At 40.1% G+C, this 22499-nt stretch overlaps 2 protein-coding genes across 2 annotated transcripts in view; both read right to left on the reverse strand.

Annotated features, from left to right (window-relative positions):
* The window catches only part of LOC143328277 (cytosolic phospholipase A2 zeta-like), a 32362-nt gene extending 23570 nt beyond the window's left edge, over positions 1-8792 (reverse strand). The window contains exon 1 of the mRNA XM_076743344.1: positions 8708-8792. Within this exon, the coding sequence (XP_076599459.1) occupies positions 8708-8792 (85 nt within the window). The remainder of the gene's footprint in view (positions 1-8707) is intronic.
* Positions 8793-11380: 2588 nt separating this feature from the next.
* LOC143328278 (cytosolic phospholipase A2 zeta-like) lies at positions 11381-22442 on the reverse strand. Its single transcript, XM_076743345.1, has 12 exons — positions 22329-22442; positions 22057-22097; positions 18400-18538; positions 17378-17514; positions 15374-15596; positions 15140-15257; positions 14631-14768; positions 14434-14541; positions 13598-13777; positions 12698-12870; positions 12404-12590; positions 11381-11856 (listed from the first exon to the last, which is right to left on the reverse strand). The coding sequence occupies exons 1-12, from the start codon at positions 22440-22442 to the stop codon at positions 11642-11644; spliced, it is 1773 nt and encodes a 590-aa protein (XP_076599460.1). The 3' UTR covers positions 11381-11641.
* Positions 22443-22499: the final 57 nt, after the last annotated feature.

Here is a 22499-nt window from a genome sequence, read left to right on the forward strand (position 1 = left end):
CAACTGCATGTGATGTCCACTCAGTGCATTTTATTGACAATTTCAACTTTTTCTGGGACCGCAGACATTTTTTCAAAGGAGACGGACTTTCCCTAAACAAGTCAGGAGTAAAACTTTTTGCCTCCAACCTATCTTTCTTCCTGCGTAACACTGTTCCCACTCCCAAGGACAAGAGACAAGAGGAATCCAAACAAAAGCAGCAAACACCAAAACATGAAGGAGAACCAACTCTCCCCCCGCCTGTATGCTCTAACCATGAAGGATGCCAGAGCAAAAAGGGGGATGCCTCATGTCCTCCACCAGGGGCCACTGCTCGTGAGGATTCACTGACTCCAACCACTAAAACTCCACCTAGGTCACCATCTCCAACTGCCCAAACTCCATCTAGCTCATCATCTTCACTGGGTATCCCATCACCATCCTCCCCCCTTCTGGAGTTTACTGACCAAATGAACAAACTTGTCAGCGCGGGTATCAGACTTACCCCTCGCCCATCTGGGGTCCTGTCCCCCCAAATTCCACCCCGCCCCCTACAACCACCCTGTCCCCCTCCACCACCACAGCGCCGACGGGCACCACCTCCACCCCCTCCACGGCTTGATCTGAACCTACTCCAGTCCCCTAGTAAGAGCCCAGCACAGCCACCTATTTGTGTTGGTAACTGATGTGTTCCGGGTCCAGCTTTTAAGGCAAATGTTATGCCTGACTTTTCCAAGGAAAAGCCAGGGCCCATTGTGCCGGAAGCAGTGATTCATGTCTCAATAGGTAGGAGGAGAAGATCGGCCCATCTCTCCAGAAACATCACATCATCGAATTTAACATGTATTCCACGTCAGCCACAGTATGTTCTAAAACATGGGGATGTTGGACTTTTTAGCACATTCAATTTAGCCCTTTTAAATGTTAGGTCTTTGGCAGGCAAATCATTCTTAATCAATGACTTTATCATCAAGCACAAGCTTGATTTTATGTTTTTAACTGAAACTTGGTTAGGACAAGATAACAGCGCAGCTGTTCTCAATGAGTCAGCCCCTCCGAACTTCAATTTCATAAGTGAAGTAAGGATGCATAAGAGAGGAGGTGGAGTCGCCATTTTGTTTAATGATAGCATTCAATTCAGCAGAGTCTCTTATGGTCAGTTTGAATCTTTTGAATATGTTGCCATTCAATCTAAGTCTCCCTGTCGATCAGTCTTCGTAACCATCTACAAGCCTCCAAAATACAATGCAAAGTTTTCCGATGAGTTTGCCAAGCTACTGTCTGTTGTTTGTATTGATTTTGACTGTGTTGTGTTAGTGGGTGACTTCAACATTCATGTTGATAATCTCAAAGATGGATGTGCTAAAGAACTTCTAAACATCCTGGATCATTTTGGCCTATCTCAGCACGTAACACATTCAACACATAACAAAGGGCATATATTAGATTTGGTTATTTCCAAAGGGCTCAATATCTCTGAGGTTGTGGTGATGGATGTTGCTCTTTCTGATCATTACTGTGTGTCATTTAAAATGGCCATACCTGCTACTCTTAACAAAAGTGGAACAGAGGTAATCAAAAAGCGTTATATTAATGATAACACCTGTGCAGTCTTTACTCAGTGTTTTACACCATCACCAACACTGCCCTCAGCTTCAACTGATGACCTTGTAAATAGTTTCAGTTCCAAAGTTATGGCTATTATTGACTCCATCGCCCCAGTTAAGACAAAAGTTTTATCAGGAAGGAAAAAGACACCTTGGAGAAACACCACACTGGTCAAAGTCCAGAAAAGAGTCTGCAGACAGGCAGAGCGCAGGTGGCGAAAAACTAAACTCCAGGTTCATTATGAGATTTACAAAAACAGTCTCCACACCTATAACCATGAACTAAAGAAGGCAAGGCAAGCATTCTTCTCAGAGATTATCAACAGAAACTGTAATAATGCCCGCACTTTGTTTTCTGTTGTGGATAGACTGACAAACCCCACAGCATCAGTCCCTCCTGAGCTGCTATCCAACAAGTCATGCAATGAATTTGCAGCCTTTTTTACAGATAAAATTTCAAGGATAAGACAAACAGTGTGCAGCTCCAGCTCAGGCAAAATGATATTTCCATCTGTGCCTTCTTGTTCTACAGTTAATCTAGCACATTTTAACCTTCTAGATCATACAAGGCTAGCAGAAACTGTATCACAGTTAAAATCCACAACATGCTGCCTTGATACTCTGCCAACAAACTTTTTTAAAAATGTCTTTAATTGCATAGCTCCAGATGTGTTGCAGATAATAAATAATTCTCTTCAGTCTGGTCACTTTCCCCAGGCCCTGAAAACTGCAGTACTAAAACCTCTCCTAAAAAAGACTAATCTGGATGCTTCAGCGATAAGTAACTACAGGCCAATATTGTAACAAACTCTGGAGGAACTGGGACTCAGGTGCAGAGAAAAACTCAGGAGACGGAGTGAGGTTCCAACAAAAATCACTGTCTTTATAAATATCGAACAAAAGGCAAACAAAGAAACAAGGAATCCAAAAAGGCTAACAAAACAGACAGGGAATAAGCCAACGCTAGGAATAAGAAAACGAACAAGCAAGGTTCAAAACCACTAGGATGCACACAGCAAATGCTAACAGCTCTGTCAAGGAAACAAAGACAACCTGGCAAAGCCATGAGGAGCTGGTGGGTGTATATATACACACACAGGGAAGGTAATAATCAGGGACAGGTGAGTGAGTGGCCGCAGGTGTGGATGATGAAAGGCGGGAAAACACAGGAAACTGAAACGACACAAGAGGTTAACATTACAAAATAAAACAGGAAACAACATGACCACAATCCAGACTGTTACAAATATCAAATCTTCCCTTTCTAGGAAAAATTATTGAAAGGGTTGTTTTTCAACAAATGCATGCTTTCATGATGCAGAACAATCTTTTTAATGCATTTCAGTCTGGATTTCGTCCACACCACAGTACTGAGACTGTACTTATCAAAGTTTTAAATGACATACATCTGAATAATGATGCTTCCAAAGCCTCAGCCTTAGTATTATTAGATCTCAGTGCTGCCTTTGATACAGTTGATCATGACATACTTCTTGACAGACTGGAAAAGTGGGTGGGACTTACTGGCACTGTACTACACTGGTTCAAATCTTACTTACAAGATAGAGACTACTTTGTGTCAATTGGTGAGCATGTGTCTGAACGACAGAAGATGATGTGTGGGGTGCCACAAGGGTCCATTCTCGGACCACTTCTTTTCAATATCTACATGTTGCCCCTAGCTCAGATCATGGAGCAACATAATATTTCTTATCATACTTATGCCGATGATACACAACTTTATATTTCTGTGTCATCACATGACTACAGTCCCTTACTTTCACTGAGTGACTGTATTCATCAAATCAATGAGTGGATGTGCCAGAATTTTCTTCAGCTTAATGCAGATAAGACAGAAGTGATTGTATTTGGCCCCAAAAATGAAAGGTCAAAGATCAGTGCTCACCTTAATTCCATGTCACTGACAACAACAGATAAAGCCAGAAATCTTGGGGTAATTATTGATTCTGACCTGAATTTTAACAGCCAGTTAAAGCTCATTACCAAATCAGCCTACTACCACCTGAAAAATATAGCCAGAATTAAGGGATGTCTGTCCAAAGAAGACATGGAAAAACTGGTTCATGCATTTATTTTCAGTAGGTTGGACTATTGCAATGGAGTCTTTACTGGTCTAAACAAAAACTCAATTAGGCAACTACAGCTGATTCAAAATGCTGCTGCACGAGTCCTTACAAACACCAGAAAAATGGACCATATTACACCAGTCCTCAGATCACTACATTGGCTTCCTGTGAATCAAAGAATAGACTTCAAAATCTTACTGTTGGTCTACAAAGCATTAAATGGTCTAGGACCGAAATATATTGTAGATTTATTAACTCCATATGAAGTATCCAGACCTCTCAGGTCATCAGGGACAGGTCTATTGTGTGTTCCCAGAATGAGAACCAAACAAAGTGAAGCAGCTTTCAGTTATTATGCTCCTCACCTGTGGAACACTCTCCCTGCACACCTGAGGTCTGCACCAACTGTCAGCTCGTTTAAATGAGAGTTGAAAACATTATTATTCGCTACAGCTTTTACTTAAAGTAATCATTTTAAATGCTAGATTATTGTCTTAAACGCTAAATTATTGTCTTTTACTGGCTTCCTTTAATTGTATTTTATTTTTATTTTTCTATTCTCTTCTAATCTCTTTCTTTCTTTCTTTCTTTCTTTCTTTCTTTCTTTCTTTGAAATGTATGATTTTAATGTATTTTCATGCTTCTGTAAAGCACTTTGAATTGCCTGGTGTATGAATTGTGCTATACAAATAAATTTGCCTTGCCTTGCCTTTTTATATCACAACATACATCAAAGTATACACATCACAACCAGAATCAGAATCAGAATCAGAAATACTTTATTGATCCCCGAGGGGAAACTGTTTTTGTTACAGGTGCTCCTTACAAGAATAGAAGAGATAGAGGAGATGAAGAAAAGATAGAAGAGATATAGAAGAGATAGAAGAGATAATAGAGGAGATAGAAGAGATAAACATGTAGTGTAAGTAAAAGGATATTACACAACTTGAGATATTACACAGAGTAATTACGCTGTTGGTTATTGCACATGATTATTGTTCTAAGTCAGCAGTGAACTGCAGTATAAACAGAGAAGAGAGGAGATGAAAGTATCTGTTGTTATCAGAACTGGTCTTTACCAGTCATTATTATCTTTATAGGCTATGAAGGACATTCGTACCATAACATACAAGCACAATAAAGATCATGGAATGAGAACACATGAGATCACTTTAAAGAACCAAATTGAAACATTACAATTCCCCCTTTTGACATGATTCTATCATGTCTCTTCAAATGATGGACGTTATATGTATACACGTCTCATAAATGCTGATAAAATAATGATAAATAAAGTAATGGTAAATCAATTACATCATCAGCAGCATAAATTCTTCATACAGAGATTGTCTATATAGAGACACTATCCGACAATGATTTAAACAAAAACATATCACTCAAACTCAATTAATACAATAAATGAGTACAATCATGAATAACAAATGAAATGACAAATAATATGGATAATATGATGTATCACAAACCACGTGGATTTGGCGATCTTGTGAAATAATGGTAAGAAAAATGAGGATGCGTAGTGACTAAACGGGTTTATTGTGACTTAAGATGTGATAGTCTTATGACATCAATCCTGTATTCAAAGGCAGCATGGAAGATGCCTACTTTTGTGCCATCGGTGCTCTGACAAAGGGCTATCCCGATGGACAGCGGTGGACAGCCGGTGTAGGACAGACATACTTTAGCACCTGGGCCTTCTGGTGTCAGTAACAGCGGAGGAGCGGCGCCTTTAGTGGCTATGTAACCCAAATAAATGGGCGAGGCCTGCTGCAGGACTTCGGTCCAAAAAATTTTGCGTCTAGTGATAAAAACACTGCTGATTGCTCATCGAAATTATCTACAAAAATATTCTTACTTGGTTACCCTAATGATTAAAAAGGAATTTGGCTGTAACTCTTACAGGATATATGGGTGGCAGAGATGGGATCAAGTCACCCATGTGCAAGTCTCAAGTAAGTCTCAAGTCTTAACCTTCAAGTCTCAAGTAAGTCCCAAGTAATTTTTTTCTTCAGCAAGTCAAGTCAAGTCAAGTCACAGGTAATGTCAAGTCAAGTCGAGTCAAGTCCTGTAATAGATCAAGTCAAGTCCAAGCCAAGTCACATTATTCCAATTTTACCTGCAGAATCTGGTCTTAATAAAGAGAAAACATAAGATATTAGTAACTGTTAGATAATATTAGCAGCCAATTTATCTAACCTGTTTAAAAAGTATGACTTTGTAATTACTGATAAATTCAGTAAAATACATGGAATCAAAACACAAATAACTTCATGAAGTCATTTATTATTAGTCACCCAAAACTCAATTCCTTCCTTGAAGCATTTTAGTTACCTAGCAAAAAGCAAAGAGGAAAAGTAAGAAAAAATAAACCTAATAATATAGAGCATCAAAGATGTATATGTGTTTCATCTGTGATCATCTTGAGACACCAAGTTGGACATCAGAGCTCTAAATACTTCCTGACGGTTTTACACACCAAACCTTCACTCTAAATAAAAAACAAATAACTTCAAGTTTTCTCGAAAAAATATTACCTGACAGCCAGGCTACAACATTTAACTTTGTTACATTACAAGTCTGGCTGTCTGTAGAATATCTCAGAAAGTCATTTCTTTTTCACAAATTGTTGCATTTGCAAAATATGAGGTTGGAAAGTGTCTTGTCTGCGAGCCGTGCACGATGTGGCCTCATAATTATGCCACCATGGCTGAAGACCCTTTTGTCCTACACACCGATGCTTCCAACCAGGGCTTCGGGGCAGTTCTGTACCAGGAACAGGAAGGAAAAATGCATGTCATAGATTACACATCCCGGACCCTTCCTGGCTCAGAGAAGAGCTGCCATCTCCTTTCCGGAAAATTGGAGTTCCTTGCCCTTAAATGGGCCATGTGTGAAAAATTCAGAGATTATTTGATCAGCTCATCCTGCACTGTGTATACAGACAATAATCCGCTTACTTATGTTTGCGAAACTCAATGCCACCAGATGCCAGTGGGTTGCTGAATTAGTGGATTTCCACCTTACCATCAGATACGGACCAGGAAGGGAAAATGTCGACGCCGATAGTCTCTCGAGGATGCCTGTGGACATCAATGCCATGATGGAAGAATGTGTAGAGGAACTGTCATCCCGTTCAGTACAAGCAATAGTACAGTCCGTTGAGACACCAGATTCTCACACAGTATGGTCTATGGCTCTCTCTGTCAGAACATCAGCCTCTCTCACTTGCAGAGATTTGTTGAGCTCAGAGGGAAGATAAAAATATCGGCCCTGTGGTGGAGTGTCGTCAGTCAAATAACAGGCCTGATAGTAAACAATTAAAATCATTCAGTGCACAGATTAAAGACTAATAGGTGAATGGGAGAAACTCACTCTGGATGATGATGGCATCCTGCGTCGGAAAACAGTAACAGGAACACAGCTTGTCCTGCCAAAGAAATACAAGGCAGCCGTCTTGACAGAACTGCATGATGAAATGGGACATCAAGGAGTTGGCAGAACTACCTCGCTGGTAAGGGAACGCTTCTTTTGGCCCTGCATGCAGAAAGACATTGAACATTATGTGGCACAGAGTTGCTCCTGTTTGAAGCGAAAGAAGCCCAGTCAAAAGAATAGAGCACCGTTGACAAACATTGTCACAACTCAGCCATTTGAATTAGTTCCCGTGATTTTCTTGCATGTTATCAAATGTTCAGGTGGGTATGAATGCATCTTGGTTGTTATTGATCACTTCTCAAGATTTGCCCAGGCCTATGCTACAACCTCCAAGTCGGGTAAAACGGTGGCTGATAAGATATTCAACAATAATGCATTGAGGTTTGGATTTCCCCAGCGCATACACCATGACCAAGGAGGAGAATTTGAAAACCACAACTAAAAAAGAACTGTGGAGTGTCAGGCTCATGGACAACAACATACCATCCTCAAGGAAATGGCCAAGTTGAACGCTTCAATTGCACACTCATTCAGATGCTGAAAACACTTGCAGAAAAGGAGACCGACGCCTGGGAAGTCCTGGTCATTAATCCTTTTGCAGGATCATTGACCAACCCAGCTATCATGTGAGTCGTAACGGTCACATGAGTCATGGTGTTTATGGGTCAGTGGATGTTAATGGGTGAGGGATGGTGTGAATGGGTGGGTTGTTGACCCACCTGGCCATCATATCCTCCTGACTACCAGGAAAAAAAAATATTGCCCAATCACAACCTTTTTTTGAATTCCCCAAATCTTTGGAAGGTAATTAGAATACTGAAAACCAAAGTACCAAAGCCCACCCCTTCTTCACATTTGGTATTATTGAAAAGCCCTAAATGTTCTCTGTAGATAGCAAAAGGAGTTAATTCAGTAGTATGCAGTGGGTGAGAGATATTTAGATTTACAAATGTCCTCCACAGAGGACCAATTTGTACTACTGGTAGTCAGCAGGTTATGAGTCGGTAAGGTCACGTTAAGCTGCCTGGGGAGGGATATCAGGACTGTATTGCAAATGGCTGATAAGTAGTGTCGTAGGCCACCTCCTCTGTTCAGTGTTGCTTGTTCCAGTTTGATATGGGTGACTTCTTTCATCAAGTATAAATCCAGTTTAATCCTAAACTGAGGCTTCTGTTGACTTTTACAAAGCATTGCATGTGTGGATGACAGTGCAACACATGCAAAGTGGGCAACTTGAAGGCCTTGATGTATTCCAAAATGGACAACATATTGGGTGACTAGTTTGGTCTGCAAGTGGACCCTGGCAAATGTGGGCAGATGATTGCACTTACATCACACAGAACATAGCTGCTACATGGACAAAGCAATAAATCATCTGTGGTGATCAGCCCCTGACATTTCCAAATTGCACCCTGATCCATGGATCCCCCTTCCGGATCAGTCACCGCAAGGCCTTTTCAGCAGTGCCCAGAATGTTCTTGGTGGCTTGTCCTCACTGTAGCCCTTTCATTACAAGGAGTTTGAGAATTTGGTGTAATGAATGGTCAGCAAAGCCCTGGCACCAAACTTCAATTGGTGTACAGCGGGCTCTCTCGTCATTGCTCCAGCACTTGTTGGGGTCTTCAATCTGGTCGTCACAGGGGACTGTGATTTCCAGCAGGACCATTTGCTTTGTAGATTCCAATATTCCTTTGTCTGGTGGAGCGGGCTGAGTGGTTGCAATGTTTTTCTGGGAACCTGAGCTGCTTCCTAGGTCAACTAGCCAGTCCCGTGCAGTGGCAAGAGGCTCTCCTTAGGAGCTAGGTTGATATTGTGCCTTCTGCCCTGCTCTGATGAAACTGATGAACAGTTTGGGGGGGCTTGTTGATTGTTGCTGTTTTGAATTGTTGTGACTGTGTCTACCGAAGACCTTAGGACTGTAGAATTTAAGGAATTTACAGAGCATGTTCATGCTTCAAAGTATAGATGTCTCAGCAAAACAGTATGTTTTTTCACAATGACACCAATTAATTCCAATGAAAGTTGAACACTGGACCTAATGGCTCAATTCAAAGATCAAAATTTTAATGTGTGTGATTGATCATGAAATTTTCTTCATATTTTTCTTTTGTAATGGATGTGTGTTGCAAAAAGTCTGTCTACATCAGAGAGCATCATGTGACGTGCAGTTTCAACTGTCGCCACTAGAGCCAAATCACCTGTGTTGCTGGAGGTTTGTTCCCAGTGGAGGAAGCTTTTTCATTTTTGACACTCCATGAGCTTTTCAAACTATGATAATACAAATAATACTATAATACCATTAAATGAGGCCGCCCCTATAGCTCACTTGGTAGGGTGTGCACCACATGTATTGAGGCTGTCAGTCCTCTGCAGTGGCCGCGGTTTGACTTCCACCTGTGGCTCATTTGCTGCATGTCGTCCCCTCTCTCTCTGCCCCCTTTCCTGTTGTACCTTCAGCTGTCGCTATCATAAAGGCTAAAAAGCCCCCCCCCCCCCAAACAATTTAACAACAACAACAAGAACAACAACAACAATAATGAACCCCTGCGTTTCCTCTCGTGCCAGCCCCAGAATAAACGTTACATTTTTAGCCCCATTACTATCATTAGCAGCTTGTTGTTCATTGTCATTTTATGTGCATCCCAGAGAGACCAGCAACCACTTTGCTGAAGCTAATGGGGGTGTGTGACACTTTGATATCATGGGGTGAAAAGAACATTGCAGCCTGTAGGGGCTTCTAGCAGGTTTCAGTCATTTAGTTTCAAAGTGCCTCAAGTGGGGACATGTAGGACTACCCATGCACTGAGTCTGTGCCCTTAGTATTCATCCATTTTCATTCTTCAGTTGGCCTGCTACTGATGATCAAGCAATTAAAACAGTTGTGTCTTTTTGTGTGTCTTTTTGTGTTTGATGCAAAATGAAGAATGGTGGTGGTATAGAATTCCTCCTTCATCACATCAAAATTTTTAACAATTTCAGCTATTACAATGAATTGAAAACTCAAATAGCATTAATTTTAAATTGCTTTTTTAAAACCCTACAGATGATTTAGATTTATATGTTCTACAATAGGCGCAGCAGGTAGTGCGCGTGCCTCACAGCAAGAAGGTTGCTGGTTCGAACCCTGGGTCGGGCAGGGCCTTTCTGTGTGAAGTTTGCATGTTCTTCCCGTGCATGCGTGGGTTCTCTCCGGGCACTCCGGCTTCCTCCCACAGACCAAAAACATGCTCATTAGGTTAATTGGTCTCTAAATTGTCCGTAGGTGTGAGTGTGAGTGTGTGAGTTGTCTGTCTGTGTGTCTGTGTATGTAGCCCTGCGATCGGCCGGCAACCGGTTCAGGGTGTACCCCGCCTCTCACCCATTGCTAGCTGGGATAGGCTCCAGCCCCCTGCAACCCCGAAATGGGATGCGCGGGTAAAGAAGATGAATGAATGAATGAATGTTCTACAATAATCCATTGAGTGACCAAGTCTTCAGAAGCACAGTTCACAAAGAAAGTTTATAAGGAAAAAATAAATTATAAGATTCCCATCAATTCCATTTGGACACAGAGGACTTGATAGCATACAAAGCTTTACATCACACCCATTACCACAATCTAATTGTAAGTCTTAAGGCGGTGCCTTCCCTCCAGTTAGGCAGACATTTTCCAACGATAATGCTTTTACCACTCAAAGCCTGTTTGGCCTGGGACCAGTGCCAGACTGTCTGATTTGGAATAAATCTTAGCCATAAACCTTACTGTTAATACTTTGTTGGCAGTGTCTCTGAGAATATACAAGATATGAGTTTTCAAACATTGCTGAGATCTTTGAATAATTATATTGACATATACTTCAAGACAGACATCAGACCATATTAAGCATCAATAAATTCATTGAATTAATACTAATTTATAATCAATATTAATTGTGATGTAGATTAGAGGTCCATCATAGAACATTGCTTTAATATGTCATAGAAGGCCTTTCAAACTCAAAATGACAAATAGTGAACTGCCATAGTTATGAGAGAACAGGGCATCAAAGCTGGTTCAGGTATTGAAAGTTTTCCAGTTCCATGCTGTTTTCCAGTGTTTACTCATGTAATCTTTCTCTGATGATTCAACACTGCAAAAAGAAATGCATGTACAATAAACTGCATACAGTGTTGGGTTGATGTTTATGGATGTCAGCAAGCATGCATGAGAAATTTGGTTTGTTGTTTTTTCTGTCATTGCGATAGATCTATAATTTTAAGGTAGGTGAAAAAGTTTAGGGAATAAATGATAAACAATTTGTGATACTTTAACTTTCAGTTCTACAAAGTGAAGATTAGTATGTGCCACATTGAAACGTTGTTTATAGTGTTGCTAAGCAAATATCCTGCTTAGTATCCTAAACAAGAGAGTCATATCAGGCTTAAGACAAATTACTGTAGCCACATGTCAGCTTGAATAGAGGTCTGCCAATTACCAATTAAGGCAACATACAAGAACTTGGTGTGGTAAACGGAGGCCTATTAAATCCTCATCTCTTATTTCTTTATCTTGGATGTCTTCATCTCCAGGACCTTGCGCAAGACTTCAAGGATGGTCTCCTTGTTGTTTAATATGTTGTAAGAGGCCAACTCCACCAGAGTCTCATAATCTTCTTCTGAGTAGGTCACGTTTTTGGTGGCGTATGGAGACTCGCTGGTGCTCACATCCACCTCCCCAGCTTTTATTTCTTCCTCAGTTTCACGCTTCACACCTGTTAAATCATATGACATTAATATAACTGGTTAAAACTTGTTTCATACAACCCATCCATCTATGTTGTCACTTCAGAATAAATAAGGGACAATGAGGGTAGCAACATTAAGTGAAAAATGAAAAAGGAGCCGTAAACTATTATGGAATATTTTGACTCATGTGATGTGTACAATGTAATTAGTGTTGAACATCAGTACATGGGAGTACATGGGATGCCCTGTTGGCCTTGGGGTTAATGAGGTGGGTATCTGGCTGGGGGACCTTTGTTGCGCGTCATTATATCCCCAAATTTCCTGTAATCTCTCTATTGTAGCAATCTAATAAGGGTATGAAATGCACAAATAATACTAAAAATAAGTAACCCTGTCCTGCCATTATCAATAACATTTTTCCTTTTGAAAAGATCTTTGTTGGTCCATGACTTCCAGGATAACTAGACTAGCTTGAATAGTAAATCTTCATAGGAATTCTTCCTATTGCTATATTGCTAAAGTAATAAAAGCAACACCGTTGCACTGAAATTCAGCCACTTAAAATTTGCATACCGGGATGTTTGAAGTGTTTGTATGTGACATTGACAAGTGGGAAATGAACCACTATCGGGGCCTTGGGATTCTCCTTATCCTCAAAGATGTAGACCTCCTTCTGTGGCTCCTTTTCCAGACTGGCAAAATCAGCACTTGGAAAGGGGATGTTACGATCTTTGCAGTAAGCCGCTGTCTTCTCTAGGACCTGACAGATTAAACATGATCATAAAAAGTAATGTTAATTCATTTATGGAATACATTCAGGAACCATTCTGTCTCTTTCCGGGATGAGCTTCTCCTCCTTCTGTTTACCCTGAGGATGTGCTCTGGATCCCATGAGTAACTCAGACATATGATGACATCCACATCTCTCTCTGGCCGCAGGACAGGCGCACAGCCAATATTGATAACATGACCAGAGTCCACCAGGAACATGGTGGGGTCCTTGGGTGTCAGTTGGTTTGGGAAAGAATCCGGATGTGTCTCTGGACAGAAAATAGAAGATAATAACAAATAAGTTTTCAGCCAATTGCAAGAATTGGTGGACAAGTAAACAGAAAGTGAAAAAACTGACCCAGACATACTGTCCATTGTATTCTGTGCTTTACTTTTCTGTTCTTAGGCAACCATTATATGAAATGATGCTGCCTTGCAACAGCAAACTATGTAAGGGTCCTGACACCAAGGAAGTGAGCAATATCTGTACAGTCTCCTCAGCAGTTACTCTGCAAATTCAGCATATTAAGATAAAGCAAATATAACTAGTTTGTGCATTTGGCTGTGCGTGCTGTTAAAATGCTGCACAATATGCTATTACAGCGCAGTTCTTTAGCCAAGTCTCCTCTGGAAAGTCACAACCTTGTTGTGGAAGACAATCTTGTGTTTTCCTTCAATCCAAGAATCCAATACACATCAGAATGTTGAGACTATTCCTGTCAGCACCAACAGAACAAGACATCCTTTCCCTTTCAGGTAAAACAGGGGTCAAGTTGGGGTGTATCATTGCCCTCTATCTATTTATCATTCTCCATTTCATCAATCAAAACCTGTCTCCTAAAAAAATGGGCATTCTTGAAATGTACATGCTACTTTAAATTTATTTACCCTTAATGCATTGCTGCTAGAGGTCCAGTATTGTGCAAAAGATACTGAATTTTGTGTGACTGTGTTGTGTGCAAGCAACATATCGATAACAGGAGTGAGAGAGCCTACCTTTCCAGGCAACAAAGTTGCTGTTTTTATTGTAATCAAGGTGCATGAAGAGGCCACGCATGAAATTGTACATTTCAGCAAGCACGGGACGATTTTTGAAGAAATCACTCAGGATGCTTGTGACACCAGTGAGTGGATTTATCAGGTATGTGTCGAGAGTTGATGGTCGAGTGTCAACCTCTGTCAAAAGAACACAACAGTTTAGTAACACATACATGACATTCAGAAAGTTCTGATGTAAACATGGAAGTGTCAGTACTTTAGTAGACTATGGTAGTAATTAATACTGTCAAAGGTTTTGTGTGAACAATGAATGATTGCAATGACTTAAGAAAATGCTTGGAATGATTAGTGACAATAGTCTATATTTTTCTTATTGTCAACTATCCCATGAAATGACCAAAACCAACAATAAATCCATCCTACTAACATGTATTGTGCAACCAAAGCCTGATATATCTTAATCCTCTGTGATCAATGCACAACCACTGCAGTGACAGACATGTTTGCCATCATGATGAACATGGACACTGCAGTTGATTTTTAGTCCATCTCACATACAACATCATTGTGCCATACCGTAAGTACTCACTAGCACACCAAAGCTTCCTAAAACAGTCCACACTATTCACTCCAGTTTGAATGGCATCAGTTAAACATAATGATGGCTCAGCTAGATATTTTAGGAAATTGCTGAACCATTTGTAAAATCAAAGTATATATTTGTGAACACCGTGGGGAAGTGAGAAAGAACTGAGAAATGGAATGACACGTTGTTGGTTTTGGCCTTAAATAGGATTTTAAAATAGATTAAATAGAAACACCAGCAGCTGTACCTAATGCGCTGATATCTGGTCCGAGCCAGGGGCTCCAAGAAGGCAGGGACCCGGTGGCAAGTGTCCAAAGCTCGGTCAGGTTGACAGAAAATATGCTGCTCCATATTCCTGATAGGGTTGACAAATGAAAATAAAACACTGGACTACTTGTATTGTAGTACTGTGCATGGACACTGCGACAGGCACCGTGGTCTTACCCATCAGATACCGTATGCGGACTTCTTTGTGCCTCTTCATGATGTGACCAAGGAAGAACTCACTCCCAAAGTCCTCACTTTTGACAAATGCCCCATACTTCTGCATGCCTACCTCGTAGGGGGTAAACTCACACCACTCTGTCAAAGAGATTTGTTACATTACTACATAATATTATTAAATTCAGTCATTTTCACAGTATTTTCACAGAATTTTCACTTCTTCACTTCCTGCTGGATATTCACATATGCCCACGGTTGGAAAAATGTAATATTCATTTCATTTGAAAACCTTTGTATAAAAACATTGCATTCATAGGTTTTACTTCAGTTCCAAATCAAACCTGCGGTTGTTTTTATTACAGCTATGAACAATTCCATTTGATATGCTGTATACTGTATGTCCTTGGGCTTCAATTACCTTCCACTAAATATGTTCAGGATTACAAGATAATTTTTCAGCCATTACATTAATTCATGTACACATGAAACATATCCTCCAGAATAATTACCAGCTTCAGATTCACAGCCCGATAACTTATCCTTCATGTTGACAGCAGTGTATATGGGTAAAGGGTTTTGCCCTTCATCCACTGCCAACTGCTGCTCAGACAGTGTGCTGGTGACCTCCTGTAATTGCAACCACATATAACAAATATTATTTGAGGAAAAAAGTAGTCTTTGCACCTTAATTTTAAGATTTCAAATTAATATATAACTTAACTGCAAAGTATTCAGTTACTTACTCTCCCAAAGACAAGATGCTCAAGGACCAGGCCTGCCATATCAATGAGAGACACAATGTAACCCTCGTTTCCCTTCTTTGTCATTTCTTCACTGTAATACTGCAGTTTCTCAGGAGAGAAGGCACTCAGAGTACTCTTGGTCATCTGTTTCTTCGCTGCTGAGATGACACTGTCTAAGTCCTCCTGTGACCAGTTAGCTTCTTGATACAGAGTAGACATAGCCCTGTTCACATGGAAAATAGTGTTAAGGGGATACAATGATCTGAAAACAATTCATATAACCTGGTAAATATATATTTAGACAAAACACAAAGAGACAGCCGAGGGTTTGCCAGCATTTTCTTAAAGCTGCAGTAGGTAAGATGGAGAAGAGAGCAGAATTAGCCTGAAAATTTGAACCAACACAAGTTCCACGTCACCCCCCCTCCCTCTCCGCTGCACTCATGCCCTGCCTCCAAGCCCCTCCTCCCTGCGGCGTCTGCGCAGCTGCCATGACAACCAGTAACGTTAGCCTTAGCATCGGAAACAAGCTAACTCTGCCCAGCTGCTACATCACAGTTGCTAACATACCGTATGCGCTGCAGAGTGTTTCTGTAACAATCACCATATTAGCTTTCTGGTTATTTGTTGTCTTAGCCGTATATGCTGTTGTCAGCAGCAGCGGTATGGGCAGTTTCTCCTTTGCGGGTGGCTGTTGCTCCGCATAGCTTTCAGTAGCCTCCTGACGCCGCTCACAGAGTTGTTTGACTGCGCAGCAGCCGGCAGCATGAGCGGAGGGAGGGGGCGATTCACAGCGTGTGTGAGCAGTGATTGACAGATGTCAGACACTCTCTCAGACGCTCCTCTGATTGGTTGTTTTGTGCCAGGCGCGGTGGATTCTTGCAGATGGCATTAGGAGCAGTAGGTGGGATCAATGGAGCCGTTTTTTTCATAGATTACATGTTTCATGCACTGCTGTCTGGGCATAGGGACAGTTTTAGCAAATATGACAAAAAATTACTTTTATACAAGTTACCTACTGCAGCTTTAACCATAACTCTGTTTGTAGGTGTGGCCTCCATGAAAGAATTGTTTAAGGCCAGCACAAATAATTATTAATTATTAATTTAACCCATCACATTTTACTTCACAGTAAGTGCACTGCACTTTTAGCACTTTTCTACCTTAACAGACAAATCATTATTCATCTCTCATTCACCCTCACAGACCAATGCAATGCGATGGCCTGTTCATCAGGAACAACCTGGGGTTGAGTGTCTTGTCCAAAGACACTTTAACAAATGGACAGGAGGAGGGTGTGTGGAATCTCCAACCTGGTGATTAGTGGATGATCCATTCTACCTCCTGATTTGCCCATAAGCTACAGTGACATAATGAGGCTAAGGAAGATTTAGAGTAATTGAAAACAAATCAAACAAAGAAATATAATAAAACACAATAACACTGTTTCATTTTCTTTTCACGTATGCATGTAATGTGTCACAATTAGATGAAGAACATTTGTAAAAGAAAAGGGAGGAAACATCAAATCACAACACAGAAAATAAAGTAAAGATGTAGGGGGATGAAGCACAGGTGTTTCAGTGCTGTCTAGCAGAAAGTAGCACACACCTGCCAAATACAAATTACCATTAGTTTTCATGAGGAGGGACAATTTTCTTTTTGAGATGGACACACAATGTCCATTCAAAAATACAAAAAAAAAAAGTTAAAAAAAAACTGTAGGACTCTTGTCTATATCTATCTATCTATCTATCTATCTATCTATATATCTATATATATATATCTATATCTATATATATATACACGTATGTATATACGTATATATATATATATATATATATATATATATATATATATATTATATTTTCTAGCATAAACAGGTCATGCTCCTTATTCACAGCCCCACTGCAATGTTTCCTTGTATGCTATGCTAACTGCCTATGTAAAATAAGATTGATAGTAGAATACTGTGGACACTGACTACTCAACTGGTTTTCTCACCATGTGGATCCAGAAACTCCAGTGATGTAGGTGGTAGCATCCAGGACCCCAATATCCTTCAGGGCCCTCAGACTACCAAGGAGGCCTGTCATGGCTCTGGTTCCTCCTCCTGAAGCCACCACTGCTATAGTTGGCACCTGGGCAGAGGATAGAGAAATGTGGTTCTCACAGATCAGTGGTGCTTTACACCAAATGCTAATGTCAGCATGCTAACATGCTCATAACAGTAATATTAACATGGTGATCTTGAGTAGGTAATGTTTAATGTTCACCATGGTCACCTTTGTTAAGTAATCTTAGTTTAGCATGTTAGCATGCTAACATTTGCTAACTAGCACAAAACACGCAGGCTGATGGTAATGTCTTTACATTGGCAGGTATTTGGTCGGAAACCAAAGAAATGGACAAACTGACATTTGAATGTGATGAAAGATCTCTGTAGCTACATAGACTAGATGAGAAGTCACAAATTCAGTACAATTCATCCTGTGGGGAACATTTATGCTTGTACCAGATTACATCCATCTGACTGATGGACCAACATTAAAGCTTGGCCACAAACACTGCTAAAAATTAAATAGTTGCCCAATAACTCCTGATTTGAATATGCTGGGATAAAAGACATGGTATACATGCAGGAATAATGCATGTGTATGTGTGTTTATAGAGTAGCTGTGTGTGTGTGTGTGTGTGTGTGTGTGTGTGTGTGTGTGTGTGTGTGCCAGGACTGTTTCATATCTTGGTCATGATGTCTGGTCCACTTGCATAATATTGCTTTTTTTTCTATTTTTTTTTTTTTGTTAAGCAAATCATTTTTATTTATTTACTTTTACAGCTGCAGTGCAGTACTTTTATATATGAATAACATTTGTTACATTCAAGCCCTTGCCAAATGAGTTCACTCAATGCTGATTAAGCCTTTCACCATCAGGTAAATCTCTGCATTTTGCAGTACACCAGAGTTTTTAAATAACAATAATAAGGTAATAACAACGTAATAATGTCCAAGAGTTGCACTCTACCTTTTCAGGTTCTAGTTGTGAGCCAAGGCCTAAAATCTTCTGCAAAGCCTGTGCCACAACAACTTTCCTCTTCTTCAGATACTCTTTCTCTTGAGGTGGGATGTCAAAATCCAGACGAACTGCAAGAGGTTCCCCCTCGCTGTGGATGTCCAAAGTAAATGCAAGTGAAGCAGAACACAAACCAAAAAGCATTGTTTCACTGACTGACTCTTCTGGATGAGAAGCATTGAGTTTGTTGCACCCCTGTGCAGTATTGTGTTGTCTATGGTCAGAAGGATGCGCATGTCTGTAAACTTTGGTCTGGCTGTTTTCATGGTTTGGTAGAGGCCCCTTAGCTCCAATGAAGGGAAATCTTAATGCGAAATCATACAATGATATTTTAGACAATTGTGTTCTTACAAGTTTGTTTCAACTGATTGGGTTTGCCCTTTCCTGTTTCAACATTACAATACCCATACAAACAAAAGCAGCTCTATAAAATCTATTTAAAATCTAAAAAGAATCTTAAAAGAATGCCTTTCTAGTTTGGTGTGGAAGAACTTGACTTTCCTGCACAGAGCGCTGACCTCAACCTCACCAGACACCTTTGGAATGAACTGGAATACCAACATGAATGGTCAAGTTCACTTTACTCTATTCTGTACACACATCTGTCTTTCTTTCTTTTGCTCTTCCGTCATATGCTGCACATTTTGGAAAGCTCCTTTAGGAAAATTTGATTGATGTTTAGAAATGAAATTTACTTGACGAATGCTTTTGTGGTAGAATGGGAGCAAATGCCTGCAGCCCTCTCAGAAGGGTGGAGGCTGTTACAGCAGCAGATCAGTGCCCATGGTTTTGGAATGACATATGGTGTAATATTTGGGTGTCTCCATACTGCTGCACCTTACCACTCATGTGTTTCCACATCTAAATCCACTGTATCCTGTGAAGGAAAAAATGCCACATTACTATAAAACAAATATCATTTAAACAGCCAACAAGCAAAATTTCTTCTGTTCATCTCCTATAAATCTGAGGTGAAATAGAAAAGAGTGACTACGGTAACTTGTCAGTCAGTTATTTCTTGCTGGTAAAAGATTTTTCCTGTCTTTAGGTGTCAACAGGCAAACAGGTATTCGAGCTTTCAGCACTTGTTTCATTTGAAAACCACCAGGTGAAAAGTGTTAATGTGATTATTTTGATGATGATTTTATTTTGACATATCTGAGGCAATAATGAAAAATAACAGCTTGGCCTGGCTCTGCCTCATATGTTCAGCTGTTCAATACAAAGGCAGCACTTAATCTAGCTGCACACAAACTACTAAGTCCTTACCTGATCAATAACAAGGGACAATTTGTCAGCATGTTCGGCTGGTAGAGGCTTGACATTTACAGAATATTGCATTCCACCAGTAGAGACAAATGTATGATCATGCATCTGGAATACAAAGAGATAAATAACATGTTACGTTAAACATTTCTTGCAATTTTGATTAATATGTTAATTTGTTGCACTTTGTAGGCGTGTAGAGAAAAGCAGCTACGAAGTTCTTATAAAAGAAAAGCATGAGGGTGAAAAGTTCTTTCTGTCAAACAGATAACACTAACAGACAGTTACAACTCACTTCCACATTTAGTTCTGTCTCCAAGTCTCTATTGATGAAGAAGCGCAGTTTTGCGGTGTCCTTTGGATTAACTGTTTGGCTCTCCTGAAAGGCCCCCCTCAGCTTCACCACCATTTCCGTAATAGCTGGCAAAAATTGAAGTTTGCAAGAGAATACTATCACATGCATATCTGTGAAAACTGATCAATAGCATTCAGGGTTGCTTCATAAGTCATTACTAATAGTTAGCATAATTCCAAAGCCATTCATTTGTCCTGAAGATGACCTCTCAAAGGACTCTTGATTTTTGTAATTTGAGGTATGTTACATGTCTCTTGGTCAGACTGTTTTCTTCCACAGCCTGCTGAGCTTGTAAAAACTGAGAGGACCTACAAATTTAACACAGACTAAACAGCCACACTTAGGCTGCAATGTTCACTGTAAATAACACAAATGTAAAGATGGATAAAGCCATTGTTTAGGTTTAATATCCATTCTTCATTTAGCTCCTGTTTCGTCTCAAGCAAGGCAACATCTGGTTCAATGGTTGCTGAATGCTCCACGACTAAAACAGTCAACTTGCAGGCTGTGGAACCAAAACTATTAGTTAAAAACATTGAGAGTCTTTGTAGAGCTGAGGGGAATGGAGTTAAGAAGCTGAGTGATAATTCACTGTGTGTTCATTACCAAGTTACCCCTTCCACATTACAGTCATTTGAGCCATTGTAAATATAAAAATATTGATTTGAGCAGCTTAAAATTGAATGTTGGCCACCAATGAAGTCATTTTCCCTACAATCTTAAGATTTCAATGAAGTCATTCATGCCTGTGAAGCTGGCTCAATCATTCTTTCCAATTAATGAAAGCACTATTTGACCAGGACAGCGACAGCTTTAAGTCATTTCAACCTGACTAATTGAATTGGACAGAATTGTAGCCTACATACATTTATTGCTCAATAGCTTGTCAACATGGATATCGATTGCAGAGAATGGGGCAGCCTGGAAGACACAGAGACACAATTACTCTTGTTAGGGTCATTAAAGCAAGATACATTCATACTTCATAATTGTTTGTGCAAGTATCAGGACCTTCCTGGTCTGTGTTGTGAGGCAGCTTGATGGTCATATAAGATGCATTGCTTCATTTCCATGTCAAATTAGTGTTTTACTGAAATTTATGGGAGTGTGTGACCTTAAGTTTCCCGTTGATTCCTTGTGCCATTTGACCAAATTATTGAGGGCAATACATTGAGCTAGCTTGATGGCGATTTACACACTTGCTATACGAACCCTTAGAAAACGACATGAATCAGTGTCACAAGTGTGGCAGTGGGTGCGCTGATATTTTTGGTTTCACTCAATAATACACAGAAAGTCAAAGATTTCAGACTAAAACGTTAATGCCAACTTTTTGATGCAATTCGAAAATCCTCCTGCAGCCATCTTAAAGGTACAATGTGTAAGAATTGGCCACCTGTGGAAGGTTGCTTGACAAAAAAAGTTAAGAGGGCTTTGAAATGTTGTAAACTTGCATTCATGCCAGCTGAAACCACAGTGGGCTTTACTGTCAGACTATCACCTCTTGAGGTACAAAGTGGTATTACAAGACAGGACTGGCTGAGGCTAGCTGCTTAGCATGCTAACTTCAGTAGATATCTCTGCATCACAATGCACAACGTCTTTGGAAATACATCAGAACTGTTACTCCACATTCTGTTGATAACGTTCATTCATTCTTGTCACTCTGATCCATGATTTCAGTCATCCTGTTCTTGGGAATAACATGGCTTCTTATATTCCAAGCTGGTGATCATCCATACTTTGTCAGAATTTCAGCTAACATGGAGGATGGAGGGGTGTGTTTATTTAGACATACAAGCTGAAGCCATTTCAAAAGTCTTACCACAAGGACACCATTACTGAGATATTCACATGGTTGGTCCTCACTACAAAAAAAAGACATTTATTGTGAAGAAGATCAGAAGGTGTACTAGAATAAGAGCAAATTTCTGTAAATATCTTGTAAGAATGTAAAGTAAACAGAGCAATATATGAATCTCAGTTACCTGTCAAGTAGCTCAAACTCTATTTGCAGTGTGTCCTCTCTCTATACAGAAATAGACACAGGAATAATCTTGAATCATAATCATTTGGTTAATGGCCATATTATAAGCACATTCACGCTACTAACATGAGAAAGAACATGGCATACACTTAGAAACAACTTCTTTTCTTCTGACCAAGTACAGCTGGTCACAGATCAGTCCCATGCCAAAATGCATCACAATTACAGCAGGTGTTGCAAAAGTCATTTTCAATATTTTGTTGATGCTTTTACCTCAGGGTTTATGATGAAGACCTCGGTCTCCTTCTTCCCGACTGTGAGGTTGGTGATGTCAAACAAAAGTGTACAAATCATGTCATCACGTGCCATTGGGTCCTCATCATACATCCTGATCTCTAAAATGTTCTGGGGAAACAGCAGAGGAACTCACTCTTCGCAAGTGAA

This window comes from Chaetodon auriga, chromosome 11 (assembly GCF_051107435.1).
Source record: "Chaetodon auriga isolate fChaAug3 chromosome 11, fChaAug3.hap1, whole genome shotgun sequence".
Lineage (NCBI taxonomy): Eukaryota > Metazoa > Chordata > Actinopteri > Chaetodontiformes > Chaetodontidae > Chaetodon > Chaetodon auriga.